Below are 12,253 nucleotides of genomic sequence, written 5' to 3' on the forward strand. Positions count from 1 at the left end.
CCAGCCGGGCCTCGAGCCTGAGCCCCGCGGGGCAGCGGCGCCCCAGGCAGGCGGCGGAGGCGAAGGGAGCCCCGTGACGAGGCCGAGGCCGAGGCCGAGGCCGCCGCCACCGCCTCAGCCCCGCCGACTCCAGCCGGTTGCCGTCAGCGCCCGCCCCGCGCGCGGCGGAGGGCGGCTCTGGAAGTGACGCGAGCGGGAGGCGGCGCGGCGAGGAGTCCATGGCGGAGGCCCCATGTTGATGTCCCCAGCGTCCTCCGAGGTAAGGGGCCCGCGGCGCCGGGCGGAGCGGGGCCGGCGGCCTCGGCGCCTTCTCCCCACGCCGCTTCCCCCCTCCTCCTCCCGCCGCGGCGCCGCTGAAGCGGGGGCGACTGTTCTGCGCCACCCGGGTGCCGTCCCCTCCCCCCCCCCCCCCCCCGAGCTGGGGGGCCGCGGCCGTTGGGGCGGCCGTTGCTCCCCTCCCCGTCCCCCACGCCGCCTTCATGGCGGCCGCGGCGAGGCCGAGGGCAGCGGTGGTCGGTGCCCGTGCCCGGTAGGGCGGCCGCGGGGCCCGGCAGGGAGGGCCCGGCCGTGTCAGGTGCGGCGGGAGGAGCCGCGCGCGCGGCCCGGCTCGTTCCGGTGCTTCCTGCCGGGCGAGCTCGGCGCCCCGCGGCGCTGCTGCGAGCGGCCGCCGCGCGCTGCCTCCCCGCGGGGCCCGGCACGTCCGCGGCCTCGCGGAGGCCTTAGGGGGTCGAGCCTCCGTCCGCGGCCTCGCGGAGGCCTTAGGGGGTCGAGCCTCCGTCCGCGGCCTCGCGGAGCCCTTCCCCGTGCTCGCCGTTGGCCCGCGGAGCTTGGCGCTTAGCGAGCGGCCGCCCAGCGTCCCCGCGGCCATCCCGGAACCGTAAGTAGGTCTCGGCTTCACCTAAGCCTCGCGGATTTCGCTGCTGCCCGGCGCTAATCCCCGCTGCCCTGCGAAAGCAGAGCCCCTTCGCTGGCGCTCCCACGCCGGCCGGCGTGCCAGGACCCGCCGCTCGGCCTTGGCCTGCTGTGAGAGGCTGTCACCGGGAATTTCCCCCTATCGGAAATAGGTCTGTTTCAAAAAAATGTTAAATCCCATTGTTCTTAATGCGTTGCACTTCCATTTTGTTATTCTGGCTGGCAAAAACTGATAGGCTGTTTCATGCCAATGGTATTTGGCTTTGCTGCAGGTATCATATAATTATTAAAAATAAACATGTGACATATTTGGAAGGCAATTGTGACTTTTTTTTTGGAAAAAAGTTTTTCTTAAAGTTTTATTGTTTGGGGTGCTTTGGGGAGGTATCATGAATGTAAGTTTTTCTTTTGGGGGTATGTGAGAATTCTCAGAGTTGCAGTAGGCTGCGAAACCTGTTAACACGTCTCTAGATCTTGAAGTCCCTTAACAGATGGGATTTATTTGTATTCTCCAAAGATATGCTCGTATTTGTCCCTTTAAAAAATCTTTTAATGCTTATTCATTTTATTGATTGTGTAAATTCTCATCACTATGTAGTTTTTCTATCTTCTAGTTTTCACTATTAAGGCATTCTGTGTTTATTGCTCGTGTTTCTCAGGGTCCATATGTGCCTAATGTGTTACGTTCAATCAGATGGTAATAGGCTTAAAATATTGAAGGCTTAACCAAAACCATCTCTGTTTCTTACATGTTCAGACAAATGAATACCTGTTTAGTCCTGAGTGCATTTATTTTAGGAAATATGAGCTCTTCTTGCCAGAAATAAGCCCTCAATCCTGCTAATACCAAATGTTCTGACAAACTCGTGATGGCAGACTAAAACCTGATAGCTGAAATTTGCCAGTTGAAACATTGAAATTTAGCTTTCTGGCAGAGTTGCTTCATCTAAAGGAAGGGATATTCCTGGCTTCTTTGTGAAACATTTCTTTCAGTTCTGTAGTTTTCAGTGCAATGCAACCTGAATGAGGAGGTGAACAGAAAGTGCAATAGTACTTCTACAGTCCGGTTGAATTTGCTGTTAATCCATCAAACTTCATATACACCTAGGTGTTCCCACTATCAATGAAGTCTGCAGTTTATGGTAGTAAAACTAAATATGCAGGACAATGACTTGTAGAACAGTACAAGCTCTCAAACGTCTATTCTCCTGAGGAGAAATTGTGTTTTCCTTGATTTTTCCCTTCACAACATTTTTTCCCCCCTCTCTTTCTGCTGCTATTTTTGAGGTGTAATGTTAGGAGCATTCAGCCCAGTGATGCCTCTTCTTCTTGGTGTCATCACTGAAGTGGCTGCTTTTTCATTATAAGAAGTGATTGTTTTGGAGTGATGCTGAGGCACTGTGCTTGGGAGAACTTGGGCTATTTCAGTCTGGTTTTGGAAGAGTGGGATTAGTTCTAAGATTTTTTTATAACCAAATTCTTCCACTGTATTTTAGTAATAACTTCTAATATTTTGTTACAGATCAGTCATGTCATCCTTTCAAGAAGTTCCGTCTTCAGCTAATGCTTTGCAGACATCCAATTTTGCACATGTGATTTTTCAAAATGTGGCAAAAAGTTATCTTCCAAATGCACATCTTGAATGTCACTATACACTGACCCAATATATCCATCCTCATCAGAAGGACTGGGTTGGCATTTTCAAGGTAAGTAACGCTTGTTCTATTTCCATTTTCCAGATATTCATTGTCTTTTCTCTTACTAGTTTAAAAAATTTCAACATCCGTAAAAACTTTCCTGTAGTGGAATAATTCATTTAAGTGGAAAAAGTGGAATAATAAGTGCAATAATTCATTTTACCCCATCTGAACTAAACATATGTAAGCAGCAAAGTAATTGCTGCTTGTTTTCTAGCATTCTGAGTGAAATAAAACAAATGTATTAGTTCCCTCTGTATTAGTCTGTGAGGATTTTTAATCAAGAGATGGATTTGGAGAACACAGTTGGAGAAATAAGTAAACTCTGCTGGAGTACAGGGAAGCTCTAAGGAGGTCATGGGATGCACAACTAAGTGGAGGTGATTTGGGAAGAGGAGTGTAGGCACAGATTTCAGTTGGAATCAGACCGAAGCTATGAAAATATGAAAAATAAAAGCCAAAGTAAATGTAAAATGTGTGTGGAATGAAAAAGGTCAAGCTGGAGACATTCTGACCTATGTTCCTGACTCATTTTTATTGCTATGTCAGGCAGAACAGTATAGATTACTAAAATTCATTGTTGTTTTGGGAGAAAAAAAAATTTAAAAAGGCGTGGGGCCCAGCAAAGTGCTTCGTATCAGTGCTCTGGTGTACTTTGAGCTGCGCAAAACATTTTGTTAGTGTGACTGAGTGGGTGGGACTGGAGGGAGGAACGGGCGATGTGTTAAATGGGCTGTGCTGCAGTAAAAACAAAACTTTAACCATCTGTAGAACCCTCTTGTTTATTGATTTCATAATCTGTTCCAGCCTGATCCAAGGAGTTCTACCGGTATGATGCGATTAAAAATTTAAGCTGTATTCTCTTGTTTTGAATAGAACCACTTTGAGGAAGGTTTCAAAGAACATGTAGTTTCAGACAAAGAATTTAATCACAAAAGTTTCATCCACTTCTTGCAAGATTTAAAAAAGAGCTGTAATATTTCTTTTTTAAGTTTAGACGTTTGCTGAATACGCTTATCCTGCTATTTTTTAAAGGTTAATAAGTCTCTTTCCTGGGATTAGAAATTGATTAAATCCTTTATCAGTTCCTATTTAAGAGTATTTGTATACTTTATCATCAATTTAGCTCTTAATAGATCATAGTTAAGTAAGATATTTGAGCATTTAAAGGATGTTTTGATAAAGGGCTTCAGAGAAGTCATACTTTGGCAGTGGATAAGAGTAACAAATCATCTATTACTAAAGAACCTTTGCCTCAGAAACTGCCCACTATTAATTTAAGAATACATGACTTCTTGTCATGTCACCAGTGACAGATCACCAGTGGATTGTTAGTCTTTTTGCAAGCCAAATGACTTCTGCCAAAGTACAGGCACTGTAGTCATTTAAATGCTGTATGCAATGACTGTACAGTCCCTAAATTGCGCAAGGGAGGCATTAACTACAAGCAGACAGATGTTGTTGATGTAAGGTTCCTAAATATGTCTGAGAACTTTGGTTATCTGGAAAGGTCAAAAAAAATAGTGTGACTGAGCAACTTTAATGTTTTGATAAAGATTTGAGTTCCATTAACATGACTGACAAAACATTCAAGAGGTAATGTTGCTTGTATTACACATAAATATTTTGAAATTATTTAAATGTACTTTGAGAAATGAATATTGTGGCTTTGTGTGTGTTCGTTTCAGAGAGTGAGGCAGTTGGTGGGAAACCAAAATCTCTAATTAGGGATTTTTCAGTGGTTATATGAAATGCTGTGTACATAATACAGATATCTTTCCCTTTGATCTCCTCTTGACTGTGATGATAGATGTAATAAATTATTGATGTATGAGGTTTTTGTTCTACGTTGGCAATGTCAGCTAATACGGATTTGGCAGTCAGATGAGGAACACTTTAAGCTGGCATTAGTTAGTCCTGCTGCTTTTCCTTCTTCTGTTCAAGGTGGCTTTTTATTTCTGCTTCCTCTCTTTTATGTGAAACAAGCTGTTGTGTGATGAACCACATCAGGAAATCAGTTAAGTTTAAACCAACTTTTTAGGAACTGGATTATTTTTTAATTAAATTCCTTGTCTGAGTTGAAAGAAAAGAAACATTATGAGATGGGGAAAAGGATGGAAATAGCTTTCTTTGGATGTGTCAGTTTATACTCAACTAGTGTCTGTTAGCATCCAGTTTTCGTACTAGCTCCAGTACTACTTTAGTAGTAGCTCCAGTACTACTACTATAAAACCAGTTGTCCAGCCATATCTGTACGTATGAATATGTATGTGCATGAGTAATGTTTACAGTAAAGTAATAAAACTTAGTTTTCTTGGGATAGATATCCAGCTTGAGGTGCTTTTGTAAACTGATGAAATGTGTTGGAGTGGCCTCATCACATACTTAGGATGTGATGTATACCTAGAAAACTGATTTTCAGCATTAAGTAGCAAGGAATTCTTCACTAATTAGGTGGGAACGAGGATTAATAGCCTTCTGTATTGGCTTAGTATGTAGGGAAAACCGCACTTCTGTAAGTGAGCTCAAAGCATCGATTCAGTGGCTGTGGAGAGGAATAGAAGTCCACCTTGTCTCACTGAGGTGAATAAACTTAGAAAACAAACATGCTTAAAATGGCATTTGTTTAACCTTTGCCCAGAAGTTCCACAATAAGTTATTCATGTTGTAGCAGTCAATACTTGGAATAGCGGAAAGCCTCTGTTGCAGGGGGGAAAGTCTAGTGATAATTTCAGATTAGTGTAGAAAATTAAAAGTATAGACTAAGGGTTTTTTTTTGATTTTTTTTTTTCTTGTTACTTTTGTTCCATCTTAGATGGTGGCAGCTTCTCCTGTGTTAGCGAAGAACTTTTTTATTGTACTGAACAAGTTTTTTAAGGACCTTGCTTTGAATGAGTGGTTTTCATTTAGGTTACAAGTCGAAGTGAATTTCTTTGACAGCGATAATGTCTTAAGTAGATATTGGTTATATATGTGTGTGTGTATTTGTACAAATACATATCCTCGTATGAATGTATATATGAGCATATATACACACACCCTCTCATATATACATATATATAAAACACCTGTATACAAGCACGCATCCTCATGTATGTACATACACACACACATAAGCATGCAGCCTTGTACCATCCTGTTTGTTTTGCCAGTGCAGCTGTTTGCATAGCTGTGCAGTGACCTGGAGCAGGGAAGTGATCTGCCTGAGAAGCACCTGCCCCCCTTGGTTCCTGCTTTTACCACCTTAATTCCCAGCTGGTTTAGTGCCCCGGTTTGATGGCTCTGTGGTGTAACAGGCAGGTGAGCTGTCAGCACTGTGGTTGAAAAGAAAGTGATCTAGCAAGGAGGGAGTGAAGGGCCAGGCCTACCTGAGTGACATAGCTCTTAATGGGAAAGGATGATACAAGTTTCTCTTTAATTTTTTTTTTAAGTCCTATTTTGAAGAGCAGGTTTTAGGGATTTGATTCACATGTTTTACAATTTGGAAAAGAGGGAAAACTACTTCTATATATTGAATATCGTGTTTAACCAATCTAGACAGCCTTCTGTGATGGAATGACTGGCTGGGTAGATGAGGAGAGAGCAGTGGATATTGTTTACCTTGACTTCAGCAGGACTTTGGATGCTATCTCATGTAACATCCTCATAGGGAAGACAGGAAGTGGGTTAGGTCAGTGGACAGTGAGGTGGAGTGAGAACGGGCTGAAAAGCAGAGCTTAAAGGGTTGTGATCAGTGGTGCAGTCTAGTTGGAGGCCTGTAACTGGTGGTGTCCCCCACAGGTCAGTGTATTTGTCAGTGACCTGAATAGTGACCTGGACAGAGAGCACCCTTAGCATGTTTGCTGAGGATATGAAACTGGCAGGCATGGCTGCTACACCAGAACCATGCTGCCATTCACAGGGACCTGAACAAGCTGGAGAGATGGGCAGAGAGGAACCTCCCGAAGTTCAGCCATGCAAGTGCAGGGTCCCTCATGTAGGGAGGAACGATCCCAGGCACCAGTGCAGGCTACGGGTGACCTGCGCTGTGGAGGAGGACCTGGGGGTCCCGGGGGGCTGCAGGCTGACCGCGGGCCAGCAGTGCGGCAGGAAGGCCCACGGTCCTGGGGTGCCTGAGGAGGAGTGGGCCCAGCAGGCCCAGGGAGGGCTCCTGCCCCTCCGCTCAGTCCTGATGAGGCCACATCTGGAGTGGGGTGTCYRTGGGCTGCCCAATATGAGAGTGACCTGGAGCTGCTGGAGAGGGTCCAGCACAGGGCTGCAAAGGTGGTCAGAGGGCTGGAACATCTGTCCTGTGAGGAGAGGCTGAGAGAGCTGGGCCTGCACAGCCCAAAGAAGAGAAGGCTGAGAGGTGACCTTATCAATATGTATTAAAGCCCTCAGGTAGGATGGTAAGAGGAAGGGACCAGATTCTTTTCAGTGGTGGCCAGTGATAGGGCAAAAGGCAACAGCTACAAACTGAAGTGCAGGAAGCTCTGCCTTAATTTGAAGAAAATCTTCCTGACTGTGAGGGTAGCAGAGCACTGGAGCAGGTTGATCGGAGAGGTTGTGGAATCTCCTTCTCTGGAAATACTCAAAACCCACCTGGTTGTGATCCTGCGTAATGTGCTCTAGGTGACACTGCCTGTGCAGGGAGGTCCCTTCCAACCTCAGTTATTCTGTGGTTCTGCTAAGTGATGTAGTGTTGTATAGGTTATATGAAAAGTGATGCTAATGATGAATTTATTGTTAAGGGCCATAAATTGCTTGTAAGAGTTTGTTTCTATATGCTTTATTGTGTTTATTCTTATCCAGTTTTTTTTTTTGCTCTGCATTTCATCAATCATTTCCATCTAGTGTACTTTTTTCTTTCAGATGTCATAGTTTTTCTTTATGCATTTTTTTTCCTGCTTCTGCCCCCTTCCAGGTGTCTCTTCTCCCTCCCTGATATTTTCCATATCTTAGTATTCTGTTTTCATCACTGTTAACTTCTGTTTTGTACTATGGAATAGTAATGGCCTCAGTGAAAGCTGAATAGTTGAGACTGCTTTTTGAATTATCCTTGCAAGAAAGATATCTAGAAAATGCAACATAGAAAAGGAGCGAAAGTAAGATAATTTTCTGATCAGAGGTATCAGAAAGTCCCTTGTAGGCCCTTTGGGAGTTGGGCGGTGATATTACATAGAAGATAACTCCTAAACTATGATCTACTCATTATCAGAAAAATGTGCTTATTTCTGAAGCTAATTAAAATTGGCCTAGTGTTTGATATGTCCTGTTTGGGTGTAGAGTAAGTCTTGAACCTCACCCTGAGCTAGGGGTTTGTGGCATACAGTATTATTACAAGGAACAAACAAGTCTCTAAATAGTAGCAGTGCTTCTGAAATTTAGCAGCTTAATACAGCTAAAAAGAGCTTAGTCTTAGTCTGCATAGACTGTAGATGCAACTTTTTTTTTAATGATCTCCAATGTGATTTAAGTTGCTAAATGTTGGTCTTTTGTAATGCTGAACAAACAGGCAAACAGAGCTTCTGGGCAGAAGGTCAAAATATAAAACTTTCCAAGTTGTTTTATTGTTAGATAAAAACAAGCCTGGTGCCCATAACCATAGGGATAGTGTTGACTATGCACTGAATTATGGGGCAAAGGAGAATATTCCAATTACACAATATTCATACAAGCTACGTGTATCTGAAGGATGTGTAGTTCTTACTGAACTGTGGATTTCTGTACAATACAGAGCACGCTAATGAAGGTGGAAAAGGTCGCAATCACATGTCATATGAACAGAAACTTTGACTGTATGGTGATTTCCTTTCTGTGTGCCCTCCTTTTTCTTCTCAAAGGAAAGGTTAGAAAACAATTTTTGACTGAATCTCCAAATCTCTTATCTTTCATTACTGCTGTTTCTTAATTTTTGATGATCTGGAGGGTCAAAGTCTGTGTGTAATAAAGCTGCAAAAGGTCTTGATTGTTCACCTCTGTCCTTGCTGGTTCTACCATGTTAGGAAGTAAACTTGGATGTGGATTTCTGTTTGAAAAAGAAACAGAAAATACAGTTTTGGTAGTACTGGTCTAGTGCTTGGCATATGCTTACTGAGCCTGAATCTGTCCTGCCCTTCTGTTGGAGCTAGAATTGAGACTTTTCTGTGTAGTGAGGGAAGGGTAGATGATAGGACCCCGTATTCCTGATGTGGAGAAGGTTCATCATTTCTGATGGATTTGGTAGGAGATCTCTACTCATAGAATAATCTGAGCCAGCTGTTCCCTTGATCTTACCTTTTTCTTCTTCCTGATTAATCTAAATCTGGAGAGGCCCTTTGAGTAATCCAGCTCGAAACCTTTGAAACCAGGAGAAATAATTGACGTGTGCTAGATCTGGCTGCAAAAATTGCATGGCTGGTACGTGATCCTAAGCTCTGTATGGGGAAATCTACAGCTTGTGACTTTATTTCTCAATGAAGTGAAATAATCATATGGCCATGTGATTTTTATTTATTTATTTTTTGTATGTGTCTTGTTTTGTGTTTTCTCGTTATTAATGCGTATTGGCTGGATTTGCAGAAGAAAAAAATCTATTTGGCTTTCAGGAAGAAGAGCTTGCTTCTCTGTGTAGGACATTTGTGTGCGACTAGGATTCACAGATGTTTAGTGCATAGTGGAGTCTGATTTAGTATATATTTCAAAAGCACAATGAAAAACTGCGCTTCAAGCAAGTATAGTGGTTTGTGCATAATGTATTATTTTGGATTTCTGAAACTTTGAGGCCTACAGTTTTGCTGAGGCCAACGTGCTGGAAAGACTTTATCCCAGTAATGACAGTGTGACTTTCTGCTAGCCTAACATTGGGGAAAAACTAAGTAACTGGTGTTGGGAAGATGTTAGTACGTTATTTGAGCACACAAATTTCATGTTTGCTCTGTGAGGATCAGGCTGCTCTTTATGCCTCAGTACAGTACATGTATTTGTATGCAACATAGTGCATTGAAGAGGCAGAAATTGTCGTTTACAGTGAATCTCAGAATTGACTTGTTCATGCTTAGAAGTCCAGTAACAGAATTTAATTGATAATGTAGCAATTGATAACGTAGCAAATAGTTTAGTTGCTGTGTTATATCAAGACAAGACTATAGATACTTTTTTTTTGTATACTCTTCAGAACTATTTAGCTTTTGAATCACAAATAAGCCTATACTTTGTGTGAGCAGTTTCAGTGTCCTGCTTTTGCTGTAGATAGGTGTTCTGGATATCAATTACATCTGTATCTACAGAGGACTGTATGGAGTACAGGACATGAACTAGGCGCATATCAAAATGAGATTTTTCAGATTGTTACTGAATAACATAGCAGGACATAATGGGAACAGCATCTACTGTTTTTAAACAACAGGGAATATATTTTTTTCCTTTTTTTTTTTTAATTTGGGATGTTTCGAGATTACTCTATGCACAAATTAGACAAGAGTCTGCCATCTTCTGCTTTACTGCCTTAGGAAAGGCATATCTAGAATAACTGCTTTTTTATGTGTTTTTTTTTTAAGCCCTCTTCATTTTCATGCAGAAAATGAGCAATGTTCTTTAGTGTTTCTACACAGGATGTAGATAATCTAGTCTTATCTGATATTAACTGTGACTTAAATATCATACTACTTCTTGTCAAAGTGTCATGAATTTTCTAAGAATATTTACTACAGTAGGTTTGTGTGATGAGAGAAGTGAATGATATAAAAAAAAGGTCAGTAGCTGGTAACAATTTTGAAAGAAAAAAATTATACTAATTTATAGTTTCATGAAATGTGATGGTAAATTAATCTTTCCCCTCAATCCACCCTATTTTTACTACGTTTTCATGCTTATCTCTTAAAGTAAACAGTAACTCTGTTACTCTTTGATCTGTCATAACACTTCTTTGGACAGTCCTTTACATATGTACCAGGTTGGCTTTGAAAGAGTTTATACTGTTTCCATTCTCATTTTGATTTATGCTCAGTAAGGGAGAAAGTCTCCCCTATGGTCTAGGCACCCTATGTCAGTGTCATATTGGCATAGTCCCCTGAACTATGTGATGGAAATACAGCTGCTGAGATGATGATAGGTTAGGATTCTGATAGTACCTTGATAGAGCAGCAAGTACCATATGTTCCCAATAGCCTGGCTTACAAGATTGGTTGTGCATGTTCATAACACCCAGCAGAGATGGGCCTCTTCAGGCCCAGACATGGGAGAACATTGTAATGTTACGCAAGTGGAGAGCCACGTGAGGATCTTGCAGCCACCTTCTACCTCCAGAGGTTTAACCTTTAAGCTCTTGTGGTACAAAAATGCTTATCTCGTGGTGAACAGTGACATCATCTCTGAGGTAGAGTCTTTAATGATTGGGACTGATGCAAGTCAAAATTGCATGTTATATAAAGTGACATAAAAGTACCGATAAAAATAAGGATGTGTCTCTGACTTCATGATTCACTTATTTTGAAATATCTGTACCTTAATGATGTAACCAAAATACAATCATTTTAAAAGAGTTTTTCTGCAGGACTGTCTTGTAATATATTTTTGAGAGTGTTCTTGGTGTGTAGCTGTCCATTCCACAATTGGCATCTAAACACCAGTATTTGGTAACAGCACACTGTCATGCTGTTGATGTGATACAATTTTGAACCCATGCACTGTTAGTCAACTTCCAAGGGGTAATTTTGCCCGGTAAGGGATGTGTCTTTTTTTTTTTTTTTCCCCTTAGTCTCCAGCTGTTAAACAGCTCCTAAGAATTTGTTACCTCTCCTGTACAAATTTGCATTTAGTGAAGCTTCTGTAGCACAGTGACATTACCGTGACTCATGAGGAAAATTCCTTCAACTCAGTTATGGCGCAAACAAGGAATTGCCCTGTCGTGGTGAAGAAATCGCTTCCGAGGACTTTTGGCCCCATTGCGTTTTTCCCTCAACGTTGTATTCTCTGTGCTTTGGATTGAAACGACTGCTTATTTACATGACAGAAAAAAAAAAAAAAAAAGAAAAAAGAAAGGGCTGCTCAGCCTAGTTTTGTCAGTATTAATTATAGTGTGCACGTGTAAGTGCAAATGCTATTTATTGCCTGTAACATTGCTTCTTTCAGAGCTGTTTTGCTGTTTATCATATTTAGAGTGCTTTGCAGAATTACAGTCTAAACTACATATTTTTTTCTCTTGAATTACTAACAAAGGCAAAACTTTCGAAAACTTTCTGAAGAGTGTGAGTTGCAGTCTGCTTTAGAATTGGGTAGTAACGGTAGGTATTTACAAGAAAGGCCCACTGAATAAGTTAACATTGGTTCAACCAAACAAGTGTTTCCTGGGTTTACCTCTTTGGTCAGTTGTTACAGCATGTTTTGTATAGGTAAGATGTTCTTTAATGTAGCGTGGGGAAAACGGCAGCCCTTCCAGTTGAATAAAGAGTTTTTGAAGCCAAGAAGAAAGTGATAGCTGCCCTTGGTTAAGGCAGTCACAGTCGAGGTTGTCAGCTGACTTTGCCAAGATATTATAAAAAGAGGGGAAATGAGTAAAGTAGGAAAGAAATTACAAAAAAAGCCCTTACCGCCTCTTTTCCCCCCAGTTTGTAAATACCAGGAATGGTGGTTTGGGATAAAGGGAATTGAAGTAGATTGAATAAGTAATTCACAGATTCACAGAA

At 42.1% G+C, this 12,253-nt stretch overlaps 1 protein-coding gene across 5 annotated transcripts in view; it reads left to right on the forward strand.

The window, feature by feature from the left end:
• The first annotated feature begins 204 nt into the window (after nt 1-204).
• The window catches only part of TAX1BP1 (Tax1 binding protein 1), a 49,734-nt gene continuing 37,685 nt past the window's right edge, over nt 205-12,253 (forward strand). For 4 of the 5 annotated variants that reach the window (XM_026050790.1, XM_026050793.1, XM_026050792.1 and 1 more), the window contains exons 1-2: nt 205-259; nt 2,435-2,618. In XM_026050790.1, coding sequence (XP_025906575.1) covers nt 2,442-2,618 — 177 coding nt within the window. In that variant the 5' untranslated portion in view covers nt 205-259; nt 2,435-2,441. Of the gene's footprint in view, nt 260-1,046; nt 1,065-2,434; nt 2,619-12,253 lie in introns of those variants that run through there. The other variant, XM_026050791.1, reaches the window with a different exon arrangement.

The sequence above is a fragment of the Nothoprocta perdicaria genome, unplaced genomic scaffold (genome assembly GCF_003342845.1).
Source record: "Nothoprocta perdicaria isolate Ctin4 unplaced genomic scaffold, notPer1 scaffold_70, whole genome shotgun sequence".
In the NCBI taxonomy this organism is placed as follows: domain Eukaryota; kingdom Metazoa; phylum Chordata; class Aves; order Tinamiformes; family Tinamidae; genus Nothoprocta; species Nothoprocta perdicaria.